The sequence below is a fragment of the Danio rerio genome, chromosome 3 (assembly GCF_052040795.2).
Source record: "Danio rerio strain M-AB ecotype USA chromosome 3, GRCz13ab, whole genome shotgun sequence".
In the NCBI taxonomy this organism is placed as follows: Eukaryota; Metazoa; Chordata; class Actinopteri; order Cypriniformes; family Danionidae; genus Danio; species Danio rerio.
Window position 1 is genome coordinate 50,409,224 of NC_141023.1, and position 12,334 is coordinate 50,421,557.

At 34.6% G+C, this 12,334-nt stretch overlaps 1 protein-coding gene across 1 annotated transcript; it reads left to right on the plus strand.

Annotated features, from left to right (window-relative positions):
* The first annotated feature begins 1,509 nt into the window (after positions 1–1,509).
* rnf222 (ring finger protein 222) lies at positions 1,510–2,368 on the plus strand. The gene has a single exon (XM_087245137.1). The coding sequence runs from the start codon at positions 1,629–1,631 to the stop codon at positions 2,226–2,228; it is 600 nt and encodes a 199-aa protein (XP_087101263.1). The 5' UTR covers positions 1,510–1,628; the 3' UTR covers positions 2,229–2,368.
* The last annotated feature ends 9,966 nt before the right edge of the window (positions 2,369–12,334 follow it).

Below are 12,334 nucleotides of genomic sequence, written 5' to 3' on the forward strand. Positions count from 1 at the left end.
ACGCGACTCCACTGATTTCCCTCTTCAGCTTCCGGTAAGATGACGACACCGCGTCTATGCGTCATTTAACGTCAGCGAAACCCTTGCGAAGCACGTTCTTATTATTTTGTACAGTCTATGATTATGTTACTGCAAGGTTCATGTAAACGGAGACCATCAGCTAAAAAGGATAAACAAGAAAAAGATTGGCAACTCGTCGTGAGCCATAATTGATTAAATATCCTTTATAAATCAAGCCACACGGTGGCGCGTCAGGTCTCCAGTAGTAAAATATTTACTATCCGCCAAGATTTTATTACACTGAGATTAATTCATTCATTTTCTTTTCGGCTTAGTTCCTTAATCCGGTGTCACCACAGCGGAATGAACTGCCAACTTATACATCATGTTTTTACACAACGGATGCCCTTCCAGCCGCAACCCATCTTTGGAAAACAACCATTCACACTTATACACTACAGACAATTTAGCTCACCCAATTCACCTGTACCGCATGTCTTTAGACTCTGGGGGAAACCGGAGCACCCGGAGGAAACCCAAGAGAACGCAGGGAGAACATGCAAACTCCTCACAGAAACGCCAACTGACCCATCCGAGGCTCGAACCTGCGACCTCCTTGCTGTGTAACAGCACTACCTACTGCGCCACTGCATTATCATCATCATCATCATAAGGGTCTAATACTAGGCCTACTACTACTACTACTAAAAATAATAATAATCATCATCATCACCATCATCATCATCTTCATCATAATAGGGTCTAATAATACTAATAATAATAATAATAATAATAATAATAATAATCATCCTCCATCATAATAGGGTCTAATAATACTACTAATAATGATAATTATAATAATAATAATAGTAATAATCATCATCATCATCAAATAAGGTTTAAGATTATAATAATAACAACAACAACAACAACAATAATAATTAAAATAATAATAATAACCCTTATCATCATAATAATCATAATTGAAAAAGATAAATTGGCCGAAGTGTGTGTGAAAGGGTGTGTATGGGTGTTTCCCCAGTGCTGGGTTGCGGCTGAAATGGCATTTGCTGCGTTAAACTAAGCCGGAAAGAAAATGAATGAATAATAATAATAATAATAATAATAATAATAATAATAATAATAATAATTATTATTATTATTATTATTATTATTATTATTATTTTAAAAAAATAATATTAGCCTAATAGTATTATTTTTGTTATATTATTATTATTATGATTGTTATTATTATTATTATTATTATTATTATTATAGGCTACATGACACTTAAAGTAGTAGAAATGCGGTTCGTTTACAACAGAACTTTTTCCAGTTCTCTCTCTCTCTCTCTCTCTCTCTCTCTCTCTCTCTCTCTCTCTCTCTCTCTCTCTCTCTCTCTCTCTCTCTTTCTCAACAGATCTAGTTTTTCAACATTTTCTTTGTGTGACAATGGCCGTGTCGTCACTATCGTCTGCTTGTCATCTTAAGGGAGTATCAGTTACCTGCGCCAGAGTGTTTGTGTGTGTTTCCGCGGGCTGTTGTTGCTTATTAACCGCGCGCTGCGGCATCTCAAATCCAGCTGATCGAGCGCATCCAGGCGGGGAGTTCTTTACCCGGAGACAGGCATGGATGAGGAGGCTCAGGACAGCGAGTGTCCCGTCTGCTACGAGAGCTTCTCGGACAGCGCCAGGACGCTCAGTTGCGGCCATCACTTCTGCCATGACTGCTTAGTGCGAACATTAGTTAACACCAGCCTGAACGGGACTAATAAACGGGATAATATCATCTGTCCCGTCTGCAGACACCTGACATTCATCACAAAGCAGCACGGATTTACAGTTTCAACCACAGAATCCAAAAGACTTGGAAAGACTTTGGAAGTGCCATCAGTGCCCACTCCTGAATTCCCCAGGAACACTACTGGGTCTCATACCGGAGGTCTGGAGTGTATCTGCTGGTGTCTAAGGAGGATTTCATGTAGACTGTGTAGACGACAACTGGTCTGTCCTAAAGACGCCTCAGAGGTGTTTATTATAAGTGAATTGGGACGACCCATGGCAGAAGGGGACATTATCAACAATGGGACGACGTCAGGGACACAGCAGGACTACAGCAGCAATGGACAGAGGTTTTGCACCATCTCCTGCTGGCTTCTCGTCCTAATGATCTCTTTCACATTACTGGCGCTGGTGGCTGCCACTCTTCCATGGGTTTTGTTGGCGTAAAGAGTCCAGAACTGCCCATGTGGACCAATTTAAAGGGATTAATCAAGCAAAAATGAAAAATATGTCATTACTCACCATGTTTGAAACCTGAGTTTTTTTCAGATGTTTCGAAAAATGTTGGTTGGCTTCCAGAGTACTTTTTGATTTACTATTGATATCGATGGGTGCCAGCAACCAGCATTTGTTAAAATATATTATTTTGTGTTCAGCTGAAGAAAGAAACTCAAATAGGTGTAAAACTAAGAGTATATGATGAGGTGATCTCTTTAAAAGTACAGTAGTATATATTAACACACACTTTCTCAGGTGTCACTGGAAAAAGAAATGTATCGACTGGTTTCGCAAGTCACAATGAATGTTTTATGAAGAACAGGCGGTTATTTTGCGACCAGTTCCGAGGCTTGTTCTGGCTTGTCTTTGGGAAGGGGGAGACTTGTGGAAGTTATGAAGCAAACACAAATGGATAGTTTCACTGTATGGATGAATAGAGAGATCTTGAGATTGACACTTGCAGTTACTGTGAGGAAACAGAGTGGTTTAAACTTGGAGAAGCTAAGATGAGACCGTCTGGTGTCACTCGATCTTGGAGAAACACTGTGGGATTGGATTTCATTTGCTATGGACACTGACGTTTGAGAATGGAGAAAGGGAAGGGTGTCATGAGGCTTCACTTTGGTTTTTTGTTTTCTTCAGCTCGCATTGCCTGGAAGGATCAATACACACCCTCGCTCGTCCAGAAATTCTTGTCACACAGGCTAGCAAGCTAGTTTCAGCCCAGAAATGATTAATACCTCACATTCTGCGCAAGTTAACACTGATGACTTGATTGGAGGATGCTTCTGTGACATACTTGAGGAGGAATGCTTAAGAATCTCCTGCTTTAGGAGAAGTCCAATAATTGACTGGAGTTTTATTGCTCTGTGTGATGACCAATGGATCTCTCAGGTTTAATTTTGAGGTTGGCTCAGATGTTTTCTTTGGTCAAAAAGCTTATCAGGAGAAATGTTATTAAGGTGCAGTTACAGTTACTCTGTTTTTTGTGAATATTCTGGTGGAATTCAGAAGCTTGCAGAAAAGCCTATTTAATTTCCATCGTTTTATTTCTTCGCTTGTTCCAGACTGTTTTTTTCCCATTCATTTTTTTTTTTTTAATTTGTGGCCTTGGAGCACAAAACTAGTCAAAAGTAGGGGAGCGCGGCGCACAAAGTAACGCGGGGTTAAATGTAACACAGAGTTTTAAGGTATTTGCTTAAGGTTAACCATGACATGCTTCCGAGGTTTTCACCACAGTGTCAGCAGACATATTCCTGCCAATTATTGAAAAAAATTTGGCTAAATTTGCATGAGAAACACAGGAGAAAGAATTTTTACAGTATAAAAGGATTTTTTTTTGTTATAGAGTTGATATATATATATTTTTTTTTTTTTAATCTGTGAAAGAATGATAGTAAAATCTGATACTGTTGTGATCACCGTCTTCTTGACTAAAAGATGAAACCATTTTAAAAGACGTAAAAAGTAACTGCTAGCCAGTTTTGAGGAAAACATGACACAGCGGGGTTCGTTAGAACAGGGTGTTACAATTAAGCCACATGTTGGACGCCAACTAAAAGAACAAAATATTTTTGGGAATTTTGAGTGTAATGTTGAGAACTTTTTAAATAAAAATGTTTTTGTAAATAGAAAATATTGTTTTATAAGAAAAAAAATATATATATTTTATTGCTAATAATGCAAATAAATGCATTTTATAATAATGGATAAATGGATAATAATGCAAATAGATTCGTCTGTGTTCATCCAATAACCAAATAAATACATAAACATACTGCGCTATGTAGAATAAAAAAGAAATGAGCCAGGTACTAAGGAAATATAGCTACTATTTAAAGTAAACTGAATTGAAATTAATTGTGCGAAATCTGCCTGTATAAGCATGTGTTAGAACTAACCCAAGGTGCCCTTGGGTTAAAAAAAAAACTTGCAACTTACCCTGCAGGTGGGGTAAGTTGTAACATTTTTACTCCTGGGACTTTTGGCAATACTGCACAGAAACCATAGGTCTGGCGATCATAATTCCAGTGCTCATTTGTAAGAGAGGCTTGTGTGTTGTTGGTATAAAAATATGGTTTGTCTAACCCGATTACTTTGTTCATTATTTGACCAAAACCAAAAAGTGTTACTTTGTGCCCTGCTCTCCCCTACCTTTTTTGTTGTTGTTGACAGTAGAAATATTTGATAATCTGAAATCTGAGGTTTAAAAAACAATCAAAATAATGAGAAAATCACCTTTAAAGTTGTTCGAATTGAGTTAAGCAATGCATATTAGCAGACAGCTAGCTCACAGTACACTGTAAAACCCAAACAGTAACTCAAACCATTTGAGGAAACCAATTGTAACAAACCCTTTAAGTTCAAAAAGTAATCATGTGTACTGTAAACTCAATTCATTTGGGTACACCAAGCAATATAAGCACAGTAAAACTCAATAAATTAAGAGAACTCAAACCAACTCAGTACTGTAAAACCCAATAAGTTAAGGCAACTCAAATCATTTAAGAAAACCGATTGCTACAAACCATTTGAGTAAAAAAAATGTATATGAATACTGTGAACTTACTCTATTTAGGTTGAAGTAATGAGGTATTTCATTACCTCATTACCTTCAACACTGTGTTTAAAACTCTTTTCAAACGAGTAGAATTAACTTTCAGTCAATTTTGAGTTAACTACATTCGTTTAATTTGTTTAAGACTGTTGGGTTCAGTGTTGGAAATTTCCAAAATCTCTTTATGAAATATGATCTTATATTGTAATCACCTTTAAAGTTGTGCGAATTAAGTTGTTAGCAATGCATATCAGCAGACAGCTAGCTCAGTAGGAAATTTACAAAATGCCTTCAAGCTTGATGATTTTTAGCAAAAGGCACAAAAATCTATTTTTGACCCACACAATGTATTTTTGGCTATTCCACAAATATACCTGTGAAACATAAGACCAGTTTTGTGGTCCAGGGTCACATATGGACTTCAAAAGTCCTTGTTAAATCATAAAATAGCAATAGCATCATGATTAATGTAGTTTGTTTACTAAATATTTTACACTATTTCCACTATAAAACTCTACAAAGTTGAACTAATTTGAACAAATGCATTGAACAAAACCGCACAACAAACACCGATTAACAATCTGGGGTGCGTTTCCCTAACAACGACGTAACTCGAGGCTGAACTATCATAGTATGATGCATCGTCTGGGAAAAGAACGATGCAGTGATGAGTGTTTTCAAAAACCTGTAGTTTCTCTGTCGCAGATCCATCGTTTGAACCCATTAGTTATAATGTAAAACGCCCATAATGATGTTCTAAACAGGGTAGAGTAACAACTTCTTTAGAAAAGAGCCCTATAATTTTTTTGTGCAGATTGTATTGTTTCATTAGGACATTATATATGCTATTCTAAAACATAAAATCATTTCCAAAAGCTAACAAGTATTCTAATATAATATATCAATCATATATGAAATATATAATGAGACTATTTATTAAGAAATTAAATCTAATATTTATTATTTATTAGTAAATGAAAAAAAAAGTATAGTAGGTTATTTATTAAGTATCTGTACTGTATATGACATAGGCCTGTTGGTTAAAGCATATGCAGTGGTTTACATGTGTCAAATTGTAAAAGTAGACTATTATAAAAAAATAAACAAACAAAAAAAAACAATATCCTACATAATAATAATATTAATAATAATAATAATAATAATAATAATAATAATAATAATAATAATAATAATAATAATAATAATAATAACTATTATTATTATTATTATTATGTAGGATATTGTTTTTTTTTTTTGTTTTTTTGTTTTTTCAATAGTCTACTTTTACAATTTGACACATGTGAACCACTGCATATGCTTTAACCAACAGGTCTATGTCATATACAGTACAGCTACTTAATAAATAACCTACTATAAATTAAGACCATTAAAATATGCTGTTTTTTATTTTTTAAAAGCTTTTAGTAACATAAATTACACTTTTAAATAATAGGTCTTTCGCCATGAGCCACGACAGTGTTCCAAATGGCATCAATGTTTTCTAAGTGCACTGCGTAGGGAGCGTAGTTGTAAACATGTAGATCGCTAAAACTAAACTGTAAAAATGCTTTGAAAGCAAACTACAATTAAGAGTGATGACTTTAATACTTTATTTGACATAATTTCAAGTTTAAATGTTAGAATGTTCTAAATGAATAGGGCATAGGGGGAATAACTGGTAATGCAGCTCAGCCAGGAACTATGTAACTACAGCTGGGTGTAGTTGCAAGCAAGTTTGCGACTGAATTTGCAAATGTTTGTTGGAACGACGGATTTGGGAAATGTCAAATCAATGAACTATGTGTGTAACGACACAACTTGTGACCTTAGTTTTCTAACTATCATTTTCAGAAACGCACCCCTGAACAACATGCCTGTTTTTAAAGATTTATCAGTTATTAGTTTAACATCTATTTCCCCTATGGAGAAAATTAATAGAGTTTTCACTTATGAAACCCAATTTGCTTGCTTTGACTGCCTGATTTGTGCATTGTGAGTACAGCATCATGGGTAATGCATTTTTTTTTCGCTAAGTGCATTTTTAAGTGTTTATGATTTACCTGAAATGTTGCTAATGGGATTTTACACATTCAGAAATAAAGGTACGAGAGCTTTCACAAGGGCTGTATCTTTTCAGCTGGTACATATTTGTATACCAAAATAGTTCATGTTAAATTTTTAAAGTGTGTAAATTAGTACCTAAAAGCTAAAAAAAAAAAAATGGCTGCCTTAAATCTTTAAAGTTGAATAAACTTAACCTTCCTACATGAAAAAAAAATACTATAATAATTTATAGTAAATAGTTTTTGAGCCATGCTATTGAATAAATAATGATAAAACAACAACTAGTTACATAATACTGTATAGACAAAAAAAAAAATGACCCAATACTCTAGTTTTCTACAACTGCAAGATAAATTAAACTACAATACACCACAGTTTACCGTAGTAAAAACTAAAGTTTACTACAATATTTATTACAGATTATCAGTTTACTATAATTAATACAGTGTTATAGCATTCATTAGTGAAGAGTTATTAAATAGGCCTGCTATAATACATTCTGTACAGTACACTTTACTAATCTATGATTCAAAAACACTAACAATTATTACAGTATTTAATTGTTAAGTTAAACTGTATTCATATGGCAGAATAATAAATTATTGCAATATCAACTTGTAGCTGTTAAGTTGTAACTTGTTAAGTTGACTTATCTTTTTATAGTTATGTGCATATTTAATTTACTTAGTCCTTTTTAAAAGAAATCTAATCACTTTGATGGCATACAGTACAGTATAAAAATGATATCAATATCTTAAAATAGAATACCAAATATCTTATTTGATAAATACCTGGACAGTGTCTGATTAGATTTTTTTCTTGTTATTATTGGAAATAATGTACTCAAAAAGGAATTTTGCTGCTTGTTCAAACAACTTATTTAAAACACCCGCTTGGAAAGTTTTCACTCAATTGAATGGGCATTATCAGTGGTTATCAGCTGATAGATATGGGTCAGTTGGCTGATTTAAAATGAGTTGAAACTATTCTTAAGGTATTTTTGAGGAGATTGTTATCTAAGCTTAAATGTTTTATCCACTTACATTTGTTAACTGTTGTTAACTTAATCAATTTGTGTTGGAACAACATGAAAGAATGTTTTAACAGTGTAACAAGAGAAAGATCAAATCAGATCCTGATGTTTATCAAATAAGTTACCACAATTTCTGACATCAAATTTACATTTACCCTCCAAAATACTCAAAATAGTCAAAACTCTAATATAAATAACAGGAACTATATATGCACTTTTTTTCACTCCAGCAGCTTGAGCTGAACACACAAGAAAAGTAAAGCACTAACACCAAAAGTATTACAAATGTAGAGTTTAATATATATATATATATATATCTATGTATTTCTGACATTCTGATAAGGACTGCGGCAGGCGTCACAGTACAGACTGTGTTCTTCCACTGATATGCTAAGCTGAGGAGGGTGATTTACAGGCAGATTTGAACAGTAAGCAGGGGTGGAGAGAGGACTGTACACCGTTGGATAATGTGCACATCTGAAAACACCTGTTGGCACATCCCTGCTTCATCGATCACTCCCTTTTATTGTCCGGTCATGGTTTTAATGAACACACACATGATGATTATCTAAAGGGAATCGTTAAAAATGCATGCTTTGTTCTGTCACTTTAACCAGGTGACCGAAGATCTTTATTGTAACATGTTTTAAAACCAAGGATTTGCAATCGCTTTGTCAATTCTGTTGTTTGTTGAACATTTTGTTTCATGTTTAAAATGTCACAGTTGAATGAATAATAGAAAAAGGTATCGGTGTAAAGTCTGTGTTTGTTTTGTGGTGCATTAGATTACTGGCTTCTTTTATAAAAATGCTCTTTTGAAAAGTGAATTTGTAACGTAATCTTTCTTTGATTCAAAAGCATAACAAGAGCGGTTTTGAAATTAAATCTGTTTCGCTCGTCAGCAGATCATCGGATTTCTGTACATCTTTTGTCCTTTGAAATGTTCAACATATATTTGATTCCTATGATAATGCTTATAATGGATGCTTACAAATTCACTCGTCATTAGTTTCCCACTACAATCAGTGCAGGAAATATAAAGCATCATGGTGAATTTCACAAAGAAAAAAAAAACATGTCCTGATTTTACTATTTGAGTTCAGAATTTTAGGGTGTCTTGATATAAGTAAAATAAAATTGAAATATTTGTATTTAAATCCGCACCAAGTTAGAACAGATCATTCTACTGTAAATACAATCCCAAATAAAAAAAAAGTTGGGACCGTATGGAAATTGAGAACAAGTAGATTTTTACATTGACTTGCATTTCATTGCAGACACTATGAACACAAAATATTTCATGTTTTGTCTGGTTAACTTCATTTCATTTGTAAAAATACATCCCATTCTGTCATTCAGACCTGCAACACATATCAAAAACATTGAGAGAGGAGCATTTTAGGGGTAGTAATCAGGTCAATTGGTTAAATAATGATGTGATGTCAACCTGTGATTGTAACTTTGATTTAGTAAACGCAGCATCCAAGAAAAGTCTAGTCCTCTAGGAGCAAAGATGGGCCAAAGATTTGCCAACAAATATATGGGACAATTATTGAAATGTTTAAAAACAATGTTCCTTAAAGAAAAATAGGAAGACATTTGGATATTTCACTTAAATTAATGCATAACACAATTAAAAGATTCAAGAAATCTGGATGAATTTTAGTGTATAAAGGACAAAGTCACAACACTAAGCTGAACAACTGTGATCTCCAATTCCTTTGGTGGGGAACACCTGAGTCTAAGTGAGCGCTCTTTTATCAGCGTCCTGCCACTGTTTGAGAGAGATTCTTCCGGCTAAGGTCTGGCTTGAGACCAGCGGCTTGCGAGCTGGCGGGGCGTTTTTGCCTAATGTTTGATCACAGTGAGCTCAAAAATAAAACTTTTGTAACGTGACTTTTGGCTTTCCCCTCTTTTTTTCTTGTTTCGCCTCGAGGGCGTAACAGCATTAAGAATCTCCATTCCTCTATAAGTGTTATCACCCATGCAGGCCCGGATTAAGAATTCAGAGGCCCCTAGGCACAATGAATTGTAGGCCCTCTACCTAGCCGCACCCCTATAGTTGAATTAAAAAATAAGATTAATATAATATATTTTCAAATAAAATAAATCTATAATTGCCCACATTTTTTTAAATAAATGGTATACAGTACATATATTTCTAGTCTACAAAGATTTTACTTATTTTTAAAGCATTTAAAGCACACTTTGAAAAAAAGATTACCAATACAACTATTGAAAATTAATGGATTTTAATTTACTTGTTCAGGTTCACTGAAGCAGTAAAAAAAAAATTACATTTAAGGGTATTTTTAATTTATAACTTTTACAAACTTAAAATGCCTATGATTTGGATTTAACACCTCTCCAATCCAGTTCTATGAATCTGAGCCCTCCATAATACACACATTTATTAATGATTCCTACTTGTCTTCCTCGTGATGAAAAGTAGACAAAATCTGATATATAGTGGGGGACAAAAGAAGAACGGGTTCATGAGATGCTGGATTCAAACTGGGTTCATGATTGATAGAGTCAAAAGATGTTGCCATGCGCTTTGTGAAGTTTATTTATAAACTATTTTTGAGAGGATCGCGTGCTTATGATTGCGTGCAGTCAGCACCGCATTATTCAATTTATGATTTACCAATCAGATGATTCATAAGCCACTATAAATACCGTAAGTGCTCAAGCCGCGATCTTTACTTATGTTGTTTCTGTCAGTGCAACGATGATGGGTGTGAATCACTTAACTAGCTTGTTCCAACGAGGTGCGCTATTTGCACTTAGCCTAAATAGACACTCCAAAATTCAAAATCATGAGGAACACATTAAATAACGATTTGTTGTATTGTTGGCAATGAAAAACAAGTCAAAGTAAATTTAGAAATCACTTCTTTCTTTCTTTAATTGCGTGTTCAATACTGTCCCAACCTTTTCTCATTTGGGGTTGTATATATAAGCTCAAATTAATGAATTCAGCTATTTTTTCCTCAAATCTGTGAGACATAAGCTCAGAATAACAAGAAATAACCAAGCAATTGAACAAAGTTCTTAGGATAAGTTGAAATTTTTTCCATCTTACAAATTTTTTTATAATTGTTAGAAATAGATTCAGAACTGCTATGGAAAAAGCCTGAAATGTACTGTAAAAATCACTATTCTTCTTCTTCTTCTTTTTCTTATTATTATTCTTATTATTATTGATCCTTATTGCATAAATTACTGCTTTTATAGTTTTGTGCCTTTTACAGTTTTACGAAATTCACCGATGCAGATTCTGTGTGGGTCAAATAAAATAATTAGCTAAAATAAAACTGTAAATCCTTTTCCAATTACAGCCATTCTTTTAAAAAACGATTTTGTCAACATTTAATTTGACATAAATGCTAAACATAAACGGTCACCTGTTAACGAATCATCTCAAGATTACGATAACACATCCTTGTGCCTTTTCACGTTAGAAACGTGCGTGACAGATGCGGTGTTGAACTGGAATGAGAATGAATGTACACACCGTATAAAAACCCTCCCGTGTCTTCATTAACAACAACACAAGCATTCATTATGACTGCTAACGGATAGAGATGAGCAAAAGAAACCATGCGTCTATTGCAGCTGCTATAAGGTATCAAGAAGCCTTTACTCTAGTGCACTCGAAAGTAAAGGCTAAATCACATTCAGTCAGCACACTTGAAACAGACGCGACTGCCTCCTCACAAAACACCGGCACGGACACAACCTCACGTACGCACGAAACTCGCCGTTAGCTTCAGGTTATAAATACCGAATGTGAGGGCACTTGCAATTATCAATTGTGTAATCACTACAACTATTACTCAGTCACCAATAATCATTAGACTATATTTCATCAAGAACACATACTGAGGCATATCACAGAATTCAGCAAAAAAACAAACAAAAGTCATTTTTGTCCCTGACGTACACTAATGCTTATTTCAAAGATAGAGAGAAAGAGAAGCCATGGCTATCCACCGTTGGAAGTCCTTCTTATGAGAAAAACGGAGACTGTTCGCTGTGCCCAAATCTTCCACGAAACAGAAGTGAGCAAGTGTTTTGCTTGACCTTGTAGAAGTCCTGTGGGTTTTGTACAAGTTCGGACAAGAGTAATTGCAGCATCCAGTAGTCTCGTAGTTGTCGCCTGTCGATGAAACAGACTAGTGCCAGCTCAGGGTGGCATCCGATTGTGTGTCTGGGGAAAAGCAGTGAGACTTTCAAGGATATTCTAGGGCCTGACGTCTTAAAAAGGATCCCTGCCAAGGTACAAATCAGTATCTTTCCATTGATTTTATAGGGAGATAAGCTCTACAGAGACCCTGAAAAGTATGTGGACACATTATGGTTGCCAAACATTGGTGGATCGTCTTGACCACTCAAGTT

Excerpts from the sequence above, each read along its gene's own strand:
- rnf222 (XM_087245137.1), top strand. The coding sequence starts at position 1,629 with ATGGATGAGGAGGCTCAGGACAGCGAGTGTCCCGTCTGCTACGAGAGC.